The 19216-nt window shown below is 35.1% G+C and overlaps 1 protein-coding gene across 1 annotated transcript; it reads right to left on the minus strand.

Moving 5' to 3' along the window:
• On the minus strand, positions 1 to 18631 carry FGL1 (fibrinogen like 1). The gene is made up of 8 exons (XM_052682095.1): positions 18427 to 18631; positions 15684 to 15759; positions 11224 to 11404; positions 6668 to 6827; positions 5950 to 6047; positions 4748 to 4836; positions 4027 to 4214; positions 1 to 291 (listed from the first exon to the last, which is right to left on the minus strand). The coding sequence occupies exons 2-8, from the start codon at positions 15747 to 15749 to the stop codon at positions 132 to 134; spliced, it is 942 nt and encodes a 313-aa protein (XP_052538055.1). The 5' UTR covers positions 15750 to 15759; positions 18427 to 18631; the 3' UTR covers positions 1 to 131.
• Positions 18632 to 19216: the final 585 nt, after the last annotated feature.

Consider the following 19216-nt stretch of genomic DNA (forward strand, 5'->3'; position numbering starts at 1 on the left):
TATCTTCTCATTTACATCTCAGAAAACTATTAATTACAGAGGAATTACTCTAGATATATATAGACATAGGTAATAACCCATCTGTTTTTACTTTGGATCCATTTGCCAGAAGATAAATCTTAATAAAATATTCAAACAATATTTGGTTCAAAGTGTGCTGGTCTGACCTTCATTACAACAGATTTCAGAGAGTACCACCACCCATGCCAAGTGTACCAAACTATTCCATTGTCTGTCTTTGCAGTATAGGGACCTTTGTAGTACAAACCATTCAAGTTGGCTGAGTGACACCTGGTGGAAAAGTAAAGAAAAGATTAATACGATCCCATCTAAAAGTTGCAAGCACTTCAGTTTCTCCACAAGTAAGAAATTCACTATGTTGGTAACAGCCCAGTCTGACAGTTGCAGAGATTTACATCTGTGGACTGCATTGCCCCTACACACAAACAGTTTAATTAGGGCACAATTGCAAGTACTCTTAACATCTTTGAAACAAAAGTTATTTCTGTTCTACAAGTTTTCTGAACTTAGTGGGTCTCCAGGTTCTGCTTGTTAATCTGTCTTAATGAAAAATAATTCCAGAATCCTTTACGTCACATGTAGCAGCAAAGCCTACAAGAAATACTCTGAGAAAGAAATGCTGTGCTGCTTATTATTGTTCCAGGGCAGCCCTTCTGATGTTGTGCAGTTACATACATAGTGTGTTACATGACAAAACATGAATACCACCATTAGTTTGCCTTTCAAACTGTTGATTTCTATTTAAAAATGCATTACATCTCACAGCTAGTTTAAGAGATCTATACCACTTCCATGAGTCATCAGAACCGGTATTCTATTTGACTGAACTAACTCCTGTTTAACATACTGAAACAGAAATGCTGTTACAGGTTGTTAAGTATGCTGAGAACAAAACTAGCCAACCTAGCAAAACTCTTAAAGGCTTGTCTAGCTACCAGCTCAACTTTGATACTACTTTCTTGTAGAAACCAAATGAGTAAGTTTACACTTTCATGTCTTCATATGGAGAGCAAAGTATTTGTTTCTTCTGCAGCACATTGCAATAAATCTTAACTTATCTGCCAATTCAAAATTTTGTCATAAGTGTTGTTAATATTATGTTGTTAATATCTGGTTGTCAGACACCACAGTATTACAAAAGCAGACTTCAGAAAACATTAAAACAAAACAGTCCAAATTAAGCTTATGGATATTTTTACTGGCAAATCTTGGCTTTGCTTACACCTTATTAGCAACAGTTTTGAGAAATGAAATAGAGGGATAAAAGCCTCACAGGAAAATTCTCATACATGAATGCTTATAATTATACTCAGTGCTTATAATTTAGAATTATTTTTGTTAATAAATAGGTTGAAAGCTTACAAATCACAGATACCAAAAGTGACCTTGGTTTTAATAATGATGAACTTGTATCAGACCTTACAATCTTTCTAGCCATATAAATTCTGAATTGAGACAGCACTTTGTTTAAACACTTCAAATCAAAAATGATTTTGTTAGAAGAATTGTAATCAGTAAATCCTCTTTTACTTCTTTTGATGGAAACAGTCAGAAGTTGATTTTGTCAGCAGTACTGTGAGACCATAATAACCCTTAATTAGTGCTAGGAGGCACTAATGGCAAAAATATATTTTGTAAGAGTCTGGAGGCAGACTAAAGTAACTGGCTGTAGTGCAAAAGCAGTTGGCGTGACTACTGATACAATTTTCTGAAGCAAAAAGTCAGTAGTCACCTTAAACTTAGCATTAGCATAAGCACCTCCATTCTTTCCAACAGGCTAACTTTTAAAGCCAAAAACCCTACAGCAGTAGTTTCAGAAGTACAGCCAACTCTCAATTATCCATCGAAATTTCATCCGAGTTTATATATATAAAGTTTGTGACAGATACAGATAGATGGAGTTGTTCCCTGAAGAATTATTTAAATTTCTGCCTGGACTTACTGACTCCAGCACAGCCCTACATGAATGTAGCTACACTGTCTTCAGAAGATTGGTGAGACACAGAGCCTGATTGAGACTTGTGGCCACATGTCTGCCAAGTCTACTGCGGTCATACATGCAGTCTGCAACTAAAACTGGGAATGCTGAAGAGAGAATGAGCTCATGCCCACATGGGCCTGTAAGCTCTTCCTTGGCAGTTCTAAACCTACTGATCTTTGCATCGTCCTGGAAGAAGGAAAGCTGAGTGTAGTACCAGAAAGAACCTAGCACAGTGAATTCCAAGCTGGAAATCTCTGCTTACAAACAAGTGCAGAAGAATGTTCTCTCTGCAGGAGTCCATGATAAATGCAGAGCTGGATCAAGAGATATGAGCTATTTTCTACACCTCACTTGTATCACATCTGTTGGTATTCATATTATCTGTGTGTGTTTCTATATTTCATCAGGGTAGATAGCATAGAGCTGGCTACAACAAAATACCTTCACAACCGGGAGTTCCTACACAAACCAGCCAAGAGCACTAATTTCTTCTATGTTTGCTAATCTGTGCATGACATACTTGTGCTCTGAGTGCTTTCTTTTCTTTGAGCCTGCCAGGATTTCAGTCTACTACAATTCTCTAATATTTTGCAGCTTTCAGTTTTCTATTAAGCTTAACATAAAGTCAACAGCAAGATACTACTACTTTTCATTCTCTAGATGTACTGTCACTTTAACTTTGTCAGATACACGTCCATAATAGGAACTAGCCTGGTAGGAGTCAGCTATCTTTAGTAGTTATGTAACACCAACTACAAGGTATTAATAACTGTCAAGTTCTGTTGTAGAGCTACTTCTGCAGAGAGATCATTCTTCTGTACAGGCCAATCCGGTATTAAAAAACTAAGTTTTTAAAAGACAAAAAATCATTTGAGTGGGTGATTATTCAATGTTAATAAATCTCATGTCATGGTATCACAGTTTTATACTATCCAAGGTGTGGATTCCTCTAAATACAGTGATATCTTGAGTAAAGTATTTCCCACAGTTTATTTTCCCCTTTTTTGATATCTTATTTTTCATGAGAACTGCAAGAACATTTGACTACATGTGAATATTTTCTGTATGCCTCAAACACTGCCAACCTACTACCCCTAAAATGTATTAAAATTATTAGTTGTGAAACTCTGAGCCAGGAGCTACTTAGTATCAGTAGTGCTGGTCACAGACAACTTATGGAAACAGAACTTGGAAAATAAGCAGTTAAACAGGAACAAAGGATGACACAGAGAAACAATGGAGTTGATTCAGTTTGGCAGCTTTTGCCCAGTGAACTGAGATCAGAATGAGAGAGTAGTGTGCTTTTCTGAGCTGTATTTTAAGGCTATTACCCAGATCATTTCTGTTCATATATTATATGGCTGTATTTTGTATGTGAAGTATGTGAAACAATACTGCCTATGTATATGACGCTAACATTATCAGTTTTAGTCTTCCTTTTAGAATTGCTATTGTATAGGTAAGTAGGGTTTAAAATTTCTGTTAATGAAACCTATTTAAAATTATTCTCCTCTCAGTCCAGTCGTGTGCAGTGACAGAAACTGAGTGAGCATATTCCCATCTTGATATAGAAGAAACAACAAGAATGAAGTGTTAACAGATAAAAAAAAAAATATATATATATATATATATAGCTTGTTAACCCAACACTAGCTTAACACATCAGCTATTCATCAGTACTGCCACATCTGGTCTAGTGAAACACAGGAGAAATACAAGAATGAAGCACAACAGGAACATATCTGCATGACCTATTTATGTAAATGTTAGTTACCTTGAAGGGACAGAATTGTCTCCTCCTTACTGTCTGATAACAGAATGACAAAGCCTATGACAAACACTGTTTCATAGATAAGCTTGGTCAGTGCAGTAAGTGAATCTCGGTCCTAATAGCACTGGAATGTCTGCTAGTGGTCAAGGACAGATTGCAAGTATAATAAATACTGATTTCTACTTATCTTCTAGCAGATATTGCATGAATACAAGTGAAGTAGAAAGAAAATGCAGATGTAAAATCAAAATACCTGTTAAACCACCAACCAGCCTTCTCCTCTTCAGCACAATTGCCTTCATAGTTGTCATTGTCCCTGTCTCCAGTACTGAATTTCATTCCGCAATGATCAGCCCACCATTTTACTTCAGGATGAAACCCCCCAGTTAGGGAATCACCAGCTGTACCAGAGTATTCACCACAGCTCATCTGATAGGAGTGCTAATGAAAATTGTGAAGAAGGAAAAAAAGTAATCCAATGTGCCTTCAGCATGTCGGGGAATAAATCTGCAAAGAAACTAACTTGTTCCATTTGCTACTATTCATGTGCCCAGGAGTGCCATGCCACTGAAACACTGTGCTAGTGAATAAAGGAATATACAGATGCTTACCAGGGTAAAAAGCATTCTGTAATTTTATGTAGAAATAATAAAAGCTATTAGTTGGTTTAGAGTACATATTGAGAAATTATGCACCATTATTGCTGATAATAACAATATCAATTGAAAAACTGCTTGCATCCATAACTGCCAAAACTAATGATTCATACAAATTCCACAAGGTATGAAATCAGTACATCCATATAAACCACTATTATGACATACTTGAAAATCCCAACCATTTGTAATAAAGAATACTTGTTAACAAGGCTCAGCATAAATCTTTATGAAAATAAAGGCACATGTATGTTTATTACCTGCTTATATAAGTCACATTTTCATTAAAATCACCGGTCATATTAACTATTTTATTACCTTTTCATCTGCAACTCCAAATCTTGTATATTGTGCATAACGCCGTTCTCCTTCAAAATCACTTAGATCAATTCTTAAAGTATAGTTTCCTTAAGAAATAACAATAGAAAATATTTTTGTAAAACTAGCCTATCTTGCTACTTCTCAGAACAGAGTATTATTGTAGAATATTAAAATACTAATTATGTTTTTAGTATAAATCTTATCTGTATCATATCTTTTAATCTTCTTTCATTATGCCTTTTGAAGTAACATCTTGCTATGTTTTTCTTTATTCACACAATTCACCTTAGAAAGTTTTAGGTTTATTCTAACATAGATTTTGGCATGTAAACAAAAAAGGCCTTATGAATTTTATGTTTTATTAAGGCATTTGAAAGTGATGAAATCAGAGTGAGAATCAATAAATACGCATACTCTTAAGAAAACAGTATTTCTACACTCTGAAAATAGAGTTAAACCAGGATCACATGCTGGTGTAAGCGTTCAGAGATTGCTGATTCTAGCAGCTATGTCCATTTACAGGACCTGAGAATCTGGTCCTATATATGTAAGTGGAAATAGAAATGAATGTATATATATATATATATCTCCCACTACACTGATCTAACATTGTAAACTTCCTTGAGTCCCAAAGCCTTTACCTATGCTGCAATATAAATTGTAGACAAGCATAGCTTGCAGCATATTTGAACAGACCTGAGCTACCTTTAATATACGGTATAAGTAAAGCAATCACAGCAGTGATCTCCATGCATATTAGCTGGTTAAGTCAATAGGCAGCTTTTGTATATTCAGCACTCTATAGGAAAGCAAGTTATTGTAGATTGAGTAACTATTAGAAAAATTGAAATAGCTTTTCAATGTTAGCCTAATAAAGATGAGAAGCCTAGATTTACCTTCACATAAAACCATATGCAGTCATGTAAATTTCTGACTGCAAAATGGGTAGAGAGTTGTTTTAAGGTATGCTCCTGACTACTGTTCCCTGTTTTGAAGGATCGCCCTGTATCCAATTGGTCCAATGAGAGCTTTCAAGCTTTCATTAGAGAATATTTTAATTTTTTTTTAAACTACAGTTCATACAGACTAACAAACACAACTCAGGATTCATGCTAACAATAAGATGACCTGGAAAGAGAAAAGGAGCAGAAATAATAGAATAGAATAATAGAAAACTATTATCACAACACCAATCTTACCTTGATTAGTCAAATAATGAAGATTCTTATTTCCAAGCCAATATTCACCATTAGTCAAAACAAAATTTCCAAAGCCTTTTTCATAGTCAGTCCAGCCTCTGTACATGAGTATAAATGACTAATTTAGTAAGCAGAAAAAAAGTTTGTTTCAGTATTTATTTTGTCATACAATCACAGACCACAGAATAATTAAAGCTGAAGGGAAACCTAAGGATGCCATGGCAAGGAGTGTATTTTTCTCAACAGTCTCTCAAACAGCTCAGCTCTTAGTGACCCCCTTGTAGACACAGGCAGTCTGCTTTCAGACTGTACTGCAGCCATCCCTTCCCCAGGCTGAAGAAGCAACTTTCTGTCCTCATAGGACAAGTGCTCCAGCCCTTGATCATCTTACTAGCCTTCTGCTACCTATTTTTCTGTCTTACATTCTGCATACTGTACCAAGTCCAACAAGACCAATGCTAGAATAAAAGTTTTTAAAAAATTACAGCTTAAATACTTTGGTAACTTAACCTAATAGTTGATCTGGATCATACAGGCAGTCTGTGATAGATCCAAAAATGTTACCTCATCTGGAGGCTGTCCCACTGAATCACTATTTTTCCTTTTTATCTGAGATAGTTTATCCATATAATTCTGAAGTTAATCAATAACTTACCTCCTTCTGGTTTATTGTTTCTCCAGTTTGTTTCCAATTTTAATGACCAAGTCTAGTACCTACCTATTGAAATTCTGGCTGCCATCAGAACGTCTCTGAAAAACAGTCCAACCACCCCCTTCAGACATGTCACAGAAGGCCAGGAATTCATTAGGACTGTGGGTAGGTTTCATCTTGTAAAATCCACTTTGCTTGTGGCCATCACTGTAGATTTCTGCACAGTCTGTTCACAAAACATCCATTGAATACAGTGTTTAGTTCTATACTTACTAGCAAAACAGAAAAGTCAATAAGGGAAATCAAGTCATATCAAGTAAGAGGCACATATGAAAAAAGCTAATAGAAAGCAAATACCTCACAAATACATTTTTATGGCTTCAATTCCTTTGGGTTAGGTGGTGCCATTTTAATTTACAATGGTGTAATCCACACTGGAATCCTGTTACAATCATAATTCTCCTATGTATAAGATATGCAATCTTCAGAAACAAAGATTTGGATGTAGAAGCACAGGAGAATTGCCAAATATGACAGTATGGAATTACCAGTGTTAGAAAGTAAACAATTACTGGACCTAATACTGTTGTCCCTTGTACCACACAGGTCCAAATATACACAGAAGTCTACCCCACAAAAAGTGTTATGTATGTCTAAAATGTTAAATTTGGCTTCATACCATTTTTCAGTCTGGTCTGCAATGGTTTCAAGGACTAATCACCATGTAAATCAGCATTTCAGAGGTCATGAAAATATAACAGTACTGCAATCATACCATCTTATCTCTTTTTCCTCAAGGAGTTTAGAAATGAAAGCAGTTATTTGTTTATATGTAATCTACCATCAAGCAGTCACACAGGAAAGCAGTATAGTTTTCAACATTACTGTTTTTCCTGGCAGAAATGAAACTGATTAACTGTAAGATTTTTCCCTGAATTCTTTAAGAACATGTTGGCTGAACTTGCAAGCTAGTTTGGAACTTCATGAACTACAACATTTCTTCTCAGTGAAAGCATCAATGAAGACTAGACATAGAAAATATTAAGAACTTGTAATGAAAACAAATAGCTATGCCAGGATTTGGACAAATTATACTAAAAAATATTTAAAATATTTTAAATATGACAACTAAGATGTCTCTGCAGAAATGTTTTGAGTGGATTACAGAAAATAACTTCTCTTGCATCCATTATTTTCTCAGTAGGTAAGCAAAATACTTAGGTGTATTTTAATTTTAAGCAAGTGTATTTACTGTGGAATTCTTCCCTCACTGTATAGCTCCAAATTATCCAGATTTATTGACCTATAAAATGTAACAGCAGCCTGAATGAAATAATGCAGTATCAACAAGGGAAAGCATTTACCAAGCTATTAGGAAAGTGAAAAAAAATAATCAACAGAAACCAGAAATAACTTAGATCTGTTATCCAGAATCAATTTAAAGAAAATTGAAGAATACACTTAAGAAAGGACAAAAACCTTTTAGCTAAATGTGTTTTTAATATATTTTTTTTTTTCCCAGTAACAAAGAAGTCAGTCATAATAAAAGTGTCTTCCAGGATGCTGAATAGTAATTAAAAATAGAGATAAAATTTGAAGTCAGACTTACAACAGCTGTTAATTTTACTTCAGTAGTGCTTTATTACATGCTTTCTTATATGCTGTATTTTCTTCCAGAAGCAAAAACACTACAATTATATTCAAACCCATGTATTGAATATCTTAGAAGTTTAGACTCTTCAGCACAGGACAACTAGAAACCAACACTAACCAAGAATCAGACCCCCAGAGTCTACTTACAATCCTATTATCGTTTGGATTTTTAAAAAAATATTTTAGAAGAGTTTAAGCCTTACTCCATCTATGACAAGTTAACACACTTTGCTTTCTTCCACTGTAGAGAGACCCAATCACCATCAAAACGCTGTTGAGGATACAAAGCCAACTTAAAACCTGGACTTTACACCTCCAGAAACAGTGATGTCTTGAGCTGAATTTAAGTCAGTCACTATTGCAACATGAAGAATATAATTAAGGTGAGGTCCAGACACCATCATAGCAAGCTCACATGGATGCTTTCAGGACTTCACAGGTTAGAACTCATATACCTATATATATATATATATATATATATATATATATATACACACCATAACATATACCTACGTATCTCATGTACCATATTGTGCAAGAACACTGTACATGCCTTCCTGAATTTGGTCTTAGATGTTGAGCATCTTCTATTTAACTAAACTAATTAAACTAATGACCACGTGCCCATCCTTCTCATTATCTTTCCTATTCTGCAAAGACATCTTGTTTCTAAACAAGATACTTAATTAGCAGAATATGTAGGACTTAATATATGCTGAAGTATTGCTCTCTCATACAATTAACTAGTCTCTAACTAGTCTAGAAAGACTAAAGTCTCTTATTTCTTTATTCCAATTATATTTCAATTAATTTCAAAAATATTTTTATTTAAATTACTCTGCAAGTGGAATCAAGCTTTCAGCTCTCAAGCAAGATTCGAACATTCATTCAAGGCTAAAAGTCACAAAACACTGTGCTTTAATATTAAAGTAGGAGTAATATTACAACAGAGCATCTTTACTGATAACACAACAAAGGATATTTTAATATTCCTTGTACTATTAGCTATTTTATGCAAGGCTGTCATACATCGTTAGCATTGACAGTTATGCATCTTAAAGGTGGAAGGATTAGTAAGTGCACACTAAGCATCTTCTACAAATGTTTAGCCACATCAAGCTTTAAGATGTGCTGTTGGAAGATCTCTGTAGATTTAGGGTAGTAGCACTTTATCTCCTTCCCCCAAGGCTTTCCAAATAATTTTTTTCCATCTGCCTTGTCTATATTAATGGAAATTATTCTGAAGCTAATTATAGGAGTTACTAGGCCTAGTATATTCTACACTACAACAATGATTTTACCACATACAACAGATAATTACGAATTAAGAATTCTAATAATTCTAAGAATTCATCTAAGCATTCTTAAATAGGAATGCTTGAAAGCTTGAAAACTCCAGTGGTGCTGTACTTACAATTCTTCAGCATGATTTGTGCTTTCCTAACAGAAGACAGTTCTTTTCATAGTGCTAAACCACAGAAACTAAGTTGTCCCAGTAACCAGCATCATCTGCAATTGGTTTTATTTTATGGGGAATGGGCCACCAGAACTATTACTATTGTAGATAACAATAGAATTGTATCTTATGGTTAGGTATTGCTTTTTATTTACAGTAGTCCTTTAAATGAGAATTCTCTTTCATACTGAGAGAAGCATTAACTTCAAAATGACTACTACTTGCAGCTGAGAAAGAAAGGACTTTAAGATAGCTAAGCTTTTGGGACTATCTTGTCAAAAAAATCATCTTAAAATCTATCCAAAAACCAACCATATGAGTAGGTCATATATAACACCTCCTGTGTAATCTAATTTCATCGTATTTCATTTCAACAAAATAGAAATCAAAATGTGGATTTTCTAGGCCACTTTAAAGGTATAGCTCTTTGTAGCAAGTACAGCCTTCTGTGTTATCATAGATGAAAGGTGTTTGTACAACTCTGTCTTGGTAACATAAAGAAGGTAACAACAGCTGACACAATAGAGATGTGAGTGTACACTGTCTCTGAAAAATATTGTACTCACACACAATTATTGCCTCTAAACAGATAATGCTAAATAGTAAATTGCAAGTACTGATATTTTCTGAAAATGACAATAAAGCTCATTAAACAACCAGGAAACTACCAGGTTATTTTTGAGAAAAATGAGTCAGCTTGAAATGTGTGAATGTGTACAGATGAGGATAAGAGACCTAGACAACTAACCAGTTAAGCCAGATCTCACACTTCCAATAGTTGCTCTGTCAAGATCAAGACCTACCTCCAGACCTAATCCTTCCCTGTGAACGCCGCAAAAATCCTGTCTGCAAGCTACTGGATTGATAACATGGGGTACAATAAGCAGGATCTTAGACCTCAAATGTTTGTATGTGAACTTCTAGGAGATTTTATCACTGAAACATGGATTAGCAGATCGCAGGCTGCAAGATGGTTACACAGACCATTGCACTCAGATTCCCATCTCCATGAGGTGTGTGTGAACTGGGGAATCTGCACTTCCAGAGCAGTTGTGAATAACCCACCTCTGCAAGAGCAAGTGTGTGCCTGGGGCACTGAGAACGTATAAATGTGAACTGAGATAGAGCAACGGTTCTAAATCCTGTGTGTTAGAACTTCTTGAGATAAGTTAAGGGATGTTTAAAAATCTGTAATAGTTTACTAACTTCTGTAAATGCCTTCTTATTGCCTTTTTCTGTTTCACTGCTGATAATGATTCTAATTGTACTGCTCAATGATCATTTTTTAATTATGCACTATTAATAAATTAATAAACCTCTTCAATCCTGATTTCATTTATATTGTGAGATGGAGATATTTTCCCCAGGACAGCAGGCCTAAGTAAGAGATAAACGCTGTGCTTTAAACAAACAATTTTCTGTGAGTTGTAAGACAATACATCAATGGATCTGATTGTGCTAAAGCTTCTGGGTATCACTACAGTGAACAGAAATGAATAGCTTCATTTCTAACCTGAATACTGTCTTTTTCCTCCCAAGTCAATGACACTGTTTTCATCTCCTCTGTCACTGTACTGTATCTTTTTCTTCTCTAAAAGCTGTGTAATTTTTAACTGCTGCTGTTTCACACGATGTTCCAGAAGTCTCACCTGGGCCTGAAGTTGTAGCTGCTCTTGAAAACAGTTCTGTAGATCCTAGAAAGGAAAGCATTTTATTTTAAAAAGTTATTTTTTGTTGAGTCTAACATGTGAAAAAGAAAATAAAGTCTAATATGAACAAAGTATTTTTCAACAATTCCCTACAGACCCTATGTTGATTTCCACCCCAACTGTTACCTCTATTTCAAGTGATTTGGTATTCTAGAGTGTGCAGCCACAGACAACTTCACTTTAGTGATTCTGCTACCAGTTCTCACTGGTAAACATGCAGATGGGACTCAGCATACTACACACCTGAACCTATCGTAATGATCACTTACTTCCTGCCAACTTATCATCTACAGGTATTTACTATCCACAAAAAAATGCTGCTAACATTAAGATTCTAAAATTCACAGTTTTAAATAAATTCACATCTATACTTTTTTCAACTTTATTGTTCATTTTTATTTTTAAACGTTAAATTTTTAAATAAATTTTTAAATGCTTTTATGTCACATACTTGTTATGATAAGAATGATAAGATTGTAGGAACAGTAAGAACAATAAGACTAAGTATTGTAAAATTTAGAGCACTTTCGTCTTGCCAAAATAAATAGCCCCTAAGAAACTACAAATATACACATGAAAAATAACAGCTTAAAGCCAGTATTGTGCTGTGACTTGTGCACATAATTTTGCCATGCAAGAGTAGGGAGGATGCTGCAGTTGTGATATGATCGTACCTTCTAATCACATGAGCCAATGTGGTCTGTAACAACTGCCATCCATATGGAAGATTACATTATGTTACAACTCTGCCATATCACACTTAAGGAATAGGTAAATCTGAAGTAGCATACTTATATCCACCAGCATCAGTATATTGCCATCATGCTCAGGCTTCATTTGTTTTTCACAAACACTACCACCAATGTTTTTGTCACTTTCTTGCTGCAGTGATTTTTTTTTCCTTCTGTCTAATACAGCTCTGCACATTTCTATGCAGCAGAAACATGGTTCTGGTTGGATATTTCCCTGTAGCAACATTAGTAGTTCTCTACAACTTCAAGAATAGACTCTGAATTAGCTAACAGTATTGATAAGAAACTGCATTTTATTTTTAATTCATGTGGAATTTTCTCATTATTTATTTGTAGCACTAGTTAAAAATCAGGGGAACTTCTATTACTGCCATGAAACATGTGCTCAAACTGTCACTATTATGATGTTATTTCTGACAATGTGTTGCTGACAAGCAAGATAATTTGTTTTTTGAATACTAGAATGCAGTTCACTTTCAACTTAAGAAATTAGCTTGGTAAGTTAACATCAGGAGGTGGATAGTTAATACCAGGGAGGTGATGGAGTCACTGACCCTGGAGGCATTCAAGAAACATTTGGATTTTGTGTTGAGAAGCATGGTTTAGTGAGTACTGTTGGTGATAGGTGGATGGTTGGACTGGATGATCTTGAAGGACTCCTCCAACTTTGGTGATTCTGTGGTAAGTTTCAATAAAGTATTTAAGCTGAAAGTATTTACGTCCATGGTTTTATTAAAATGGTTCAAAACCATTTTGGTCCACTTGACTGTAATATTCAGTCTCATAGAAAAAGTGTGTTGACCTCGCATGCTGACTAGACAAAATGATGTTGAGTATAGGCCTCTGCTCTAAGTACTGCTGCAGATTATCACATGCTTGCTAAACTGCAAACTAATACATACAGTAGAATAAAAGAAGAGGGTATATACAGGTGGCAGAATGGGGCAGCACAGCTACCTCTCTGCAGCTGAGCTGCCCATACTAACCAGCTTTGACAGCAAACTTGTCTGCAGGCTCCAACTGCCTGCTGCTGTAATCCTGAGAAGCCATTAAAGTGTTTAACCACAAGGAGAAGTTATAAAGTGAGAGGCACAATTTAGTAAGTGACTGTTTTTGGAAGGAATTATAAAAATCATCTAGCTACCTAAAATCCCTGGAGGCCCATCTTATTCAAAAGTACTCCCTTTAAAATCTTTCAGAATCTACCTCCAGCGTACTGCCTCATGGACCACTATAAAACACCTTAACAGGCTGTAACTTGCTGCTGTTGCTTTTGATTGATATGAATTAAATTAAAACTGTTATAGCAGTGAAATATTTTAAAAATTGGAATTCAATTGTGACTGTCTCCAGCAGACAGTAGAGCCTACAGTATGAAAATAAACTGAAGATAAATTGCTCTGTTTCAGTGAAGTAACTGTTTGCACTACATGTTGAGAAGCAATTACTTAACAATTACTGACAGCTCTGCTTGGGGACATGCAGTCCCATATTTAAACTATTACTGTATAATCACAATCTTCATTTTATGCCATAGTTGCAAGACATACTTAGCAGCTACAGTCTTCTCATTAAAGCTAATAGCATAGAACAGAATAACTTATAAAAACCATGAATACACACAAACTTAATTTGAAGCATTCTTGTCCTCTATCTTTAGACTATAAATGAACTTAGAAGAAAAATCTCAAATGATGCTAGAATACAAAATTTTAGAGATAGTTTTGGAACATTCTCAATTCTTACTATCAATGGCTACCTATAACATTTTAACTGAAATATCAAAAGAAAGAAAGCCTACTTCATAGCAATGCCTTTTCCTCAGTAATCACCTATTAAAATCCAGCAGATTTCTTCATTTTATAGACAAAGACAATTACAGAAGCAAATACTCCCTATTTTAAAAGCAGATAGGCAAGTAAAATGCTTCCACAAGACAGAGTAAATAAAGCACTGTAACATAATGGAAAGCACAGCAACAATAATGGTGTAACAAAGTCACCAATTACAACAAGTAAGGATGAGCCCAAATACAGCAAAAACAGACAACTTACCCTTAGAAGGCCCTAGATAGATAAGGAATACCAACAAGATATTTATGCCTCTACTGCCAACCCTTAAATGAGGTCTGGGAAGAGGTGGATCTTGACTCCACCCCTTCCTGTCACTCAGGTATATTGCATGCACCTGAGCTCCCCTAAGTTGGTCCTGCCCTCCCACCAGGTGCTCAATCACTCTTTCCAGCTGTGACTTTGTATTTCTGCTAAAATATGCCACAAGAAATTATGCTCACCAAGTTCTAAGTTCAGTAATTACACCGATAATTTTGAATCAACAATTCAATCTGCAAGGTCTCTGACTGTTGGGATCTTAATATCAAAGTAGGAAGGACATCCAAAACTGATATAGGATTAGTGACTGTAGCAGAAATGCTAAGTCATGGCTCAAAATAATGATTGAGCACCTGGTGGGAGGACAGGACCAACCTAGGGGAGCTCAGGTGCATGCAATATACCTGAGTGACAGGAAGGGGTGGAGTCAGGATCCACCTCTTCCCAGACCTCATTTAAAGGTTAGCAGAGGAGGTAAGGGAGTCTTGCTGGGGATTATTGCTTTTCTGAGGTCATCTGAAGGTAAGCGGTTGGTTGGTTGGTTATTTATTTATTTATCTATCTATCTATCTATCTATCTATCTGCTTTGTTGTTATATTTGGGTTTGTTTTTATTTGTTGTAGCCAAGGGTTTTGTTACTCTGCTATTATCATTGTACTTTCTATCACATTATAGCATTACAGTGAGACAACAAGTGTTTTGGTGTAATGAGCGTGTTTCAGTATTTCTGTTGGTGAGGTAGAAGAAGGCATAAAAGGCTTCAAGAGATAAAGGAACCACAATCATTGTTTTTTAGTGCAAATTATAATGCAAGTATGGGAACAAAGGAAAGCTGTGGATCTTTTTAGATGAGAAGTTGTATGGCTAATCAATCAGATAAAAAGTAACAGAAACATTTATTCTTTGTATCAGTAGGCTACTTCTGTAGTTACCAACCTCATTATATACCAGCAATTTCTGAGTATTGCTTGTCTGTAGGTGTAATGCTTAAAACTGAAGGTGTTACTTTGAGTTACCTTTATTACTAGATGGAGCAACTGCCTTCAGTGCATTTTCTTACAGCTTCTGTACTAATACATACCTCTGGAGTGAAGCAATTCCACTGTCTTCTTTTTCATACTAGTTTCAGTAACAAACTAAATTACTTTATTTGAATATATGCTCTTATCTAATTACTTATACCCTGTTGTATATTTATGTGCCCATTTTTGCTTTTTGTATCGAAAACTTGTCTCCACTGAATGCTGAGGTTATCCCCCCCAGTTCTTCAGGTTTGTCTTGTATTATCTTTTAAATCAAAGAGTTGGCTATCAAATCTAGTTGAGGTGTTTTCTAAGAACTACAGAGAATAAGGTATGAAGTATCTAGAAGGAAGCCTAAACACAGTGAATATAACTTACAGAGCTTCTAGTGGCAGCTGTCAAGCTAACTGCAAGGAGAAAATCAATCACTATCAAAATCTTCATTCTTTCAAAGCTGTGAAGTAGAGGATGAAAGGAAACAGTAATTAATGTAAGTATTAAAGCTAAATATTTACACTTTTTATGTATCTTCAAATATTATTAGAAATAATCTAATTAACCTGTAATTATATCCCTATATCCCTATATTTTATGAGTACAGGATGTTTATGCTTTTGTAGTGTGTAAATAGTGCAATCAAACACAACTTAAAATGAAATAAAAGCTATTCTTTCAGGCTATTATGTTTTAGAGGTTTCTGCTAATTTCAGGACTATTGTTGAAGGTTACAAAGAGACACAAATTGCTGTGAAATAGAAACAAAAAATAGCCCTTTAAAATACTCTAAAAAGCAGGACAGTATTCCTTGTTGGTTTTCTAAAATTAGGATGAAAGCCTCTCTTACATTTAAGTAATAAGAATATGAATTTAATTAGTTATCCTTGAAGTAAGGAAAATCTCTTGTGCAACTTGTGTGCCAGGAAAGGATGGAAGTAATTTTTCTATCACAGAGTAATTTCTGGATAAAATGTAATAGTCAGCAGCTTTTAGTCTAATGGTGACAAGGATCACATCTGTCAACTGACAGCTATGTATACTTTGTATTGTATGACCTATTCAATTTGAAATCCTACTGCTTCATATGAAGATAATTTTATATGATGACAAACACCATTGTATCTGACTGCTTTACAAGCATTAGCTGGTATAACTTGAAAAATTTCCAGAATGTAGATTATCTTTCAATTCACAGATGACCAAGTTCTATTTGCATAGACTATACACAAAACAATTTTAAATTAATTATTTGAACTGATTCAAGTGATCAGATGAGGGATTTTTTTTTCTGGTGAGATGAATTCACAAGAACTGTCTGGTATTGACTTCTGTTGTTAATTTGGATTTCAGAGTGTTTTTTTTTAATAAAACATGCCTTTTCATGAATTATGACTGCAGTGATTATGGCAATGCAGCTGTTGCCGTTTATTGCAATGACGCTGTCTGTTGTGGTAGAGTAGTGACCAAACAGCATGCTACCTGTCTGAGCAGGCTACAAATGACCTGTATTTGATGATCTCAGCCCCTACTCCATATCAGGTTAAGTATGTCATATCAAATCTTGTATTCATAGGGTCTCTGTGTGTCTCTCCCATTCCCTCCTCTGGACAGATACAGAGACAAACATGGACATAAATATAGGGTGAGTGGGATTTCATGGCCTGCTCTGACACAGCACATAATACCAAACTTTTGGGCTAGCTTTGGGAAATGCCACTCAATAATGAACATTTTGTTATATGCAAGATGTTTAGTTGATACCCTATAATCAACCTGTGAAAATCATGCTTTAAATCACCTCAAATTTATTTTATAAGTTGTATTTCAGCTGTCATTTCATTAATTGTAAGTGTTCTAGGGAGAGTTTTACTCTCTGACTACATAAAGCATCAAAGAATGGAAAGGAAACTGAAGGTCATAAGGTCAAATATTTTCATTCTTACAACAAAACAGTACAAAATTAATGCTTTACTTTGTTTTCTAAACTGTGGAAGAGAGAAGAGTTGTGAGATCTGTCGTGTCATTCACTTGGAGAATAGATCTCCAAGAAACAAATAAAGAAAGAAAGGGGAAAAAAAAACCCAGAAATGACCCCACCACAGAAAATGGAAAACAATACATTAAAAATATTAAGGAGTGTTGTTCTTTTTGCAAGAACACCCAAATCTTAATCCATGTCTCAGATGAAAGCAAGTGCATACTTAGGTTTTTTTTGTGTTGCTGATGTTGGCTAAGTCTAAGGAGACAGCTTTTGCTGAGGTATTCAAAGCTTTTGTTCTAAAACCTGTTTGTTTTATAAAACCAGTGTTTGCCAGTTCAAATAAATAAAAGTAACTTGTGCTGGAGATGCTCGTTGCTATGAAAAACATCTCAGATAATAGACATGAGGCTTAATTAGCACACATAACAGAATGCTGGATCTTACTGAAATGTTTTTGAGTTAAAAGCACAAGCCCTTAATAGCTGCTTTCTGTATTAGTAAAGGGGAGGTTTAAGGGCAAGTCTTGTGAAACTTCACAGTTTTATTTGTATCAAATTATATGTATAGTTTAAGATTACACCTGGATATGTACTGTTATGATGATATGGAAAGATTTCTCCTATAATTAAGTTATTAATTTATAATATTAACTTTCTTTCTGCGAAATTAAAGTTATGGAAAAGTACCTCTAAAGATTCCTGCATTTCTGTGCCTGGGCTTTCTTTACAGCAAACATGAGAATCTGTCTGCCAAAAGCACATCTACTGATTTCAAACCTATCTAAATGATCACGTACAAACTGTGCTTTGTTAGCACATTGGGCACAAAAATTGAGCCCATTTCCTTATCTGAAAAATGGACACTCATACATGATTTTATCCATTTCTAGGCCTGGAAAGCAACCCTTATTCAAGAGCTATGCATTATTATAATCTAATGAACTACAAATTTGAATATGAAGTTTACTAACAAACTAACTAGATAGCACAGCAAATTAGCTAGATACTACTGAAGCAACACATTCATTGTTAGCAACGTGGTACGATGTCATATGGCCTTTACAAATAAACTACTTTTAGTCCATAGCTATCCAAATTATGCTAAATTCTTTCTTCCTCCCCCACAGGTAACTAAAATATTTACCTTTATCCTCTGGAAAGAACTCAAAGCTGTTAAATCTTCTTAAGCTGATGCAAAGAATTCCAGACCCCTTCCCAGACTGCGATTGTTTTTGCTATTAAATTCTGTAGTGCTGAGGCTTACATCTGCTATGAGTCAGAGGGCAGGAATGTTACTGAGGAGCTGCAGTTCTCAGGACTGATTGCAACATAAGAAGGAAGATAATTCTTTGTCTAACACAGCGGTTCTGAAATAAAATAGACCAAAAATAACAAATAATCATTTGCTTTCTTTTACTGCTGTGATCCAAGAAATTGGTCTCAGAATGACATCCAGCTTTCCTGAAATGGAACCTAAATCTCTTAGGCTTCAGAGCTAAAAAGAGCTTAACTGACTTGACCGATCAGTAACACTCTCAGAATATAACTTAATAGTTAGAGCTGATGTAGTAAAAATCTGCTTTAAACAAACAAAAGAAAACAATACAGACAATGCCAAGGAGAACAGGGAGGAAAAGAGAGAATCCTGTATGATGTAGTTATTTTTTAGCTGAATTGAAAGGCACCTGGAAGCGTGTGAGCTCAGTGACTCAGTTGGAAAGCATCACTTTGTATATAAGCATCTTAGATCCAGATGAATACAACAAACTTTTTGAAAAATGTAATTTGTTCTGAGTATTTGCTCTCCAATTATGCTAGTTCTTTCCAAGTAGTTCAGCAAATGACTTTCTGGACTGCTTCTAGACAAAGTGTGCTCAAGGAATTACAGAACAACAGAAATAAAGATCTTTACATTCCACAGATACATTCTCAAC

This window comes from Tympanuchus pallidicinctus, unplaced genomic scaffold (assembly GCF_026119805.1).
Source record: "Tympanuchus pallidicinctus isolate F22 unplaced genomic scaffold, pur_lepc_1.0 scaffold2, whole genome shotgun sequence".
Taxonomy (NCBI): Eukaryota; Metazoa; Chordata; class Aves; order Galliformes; family Phasianidae; genus Tympanuchus; species Tympanuchus pallidicinctus.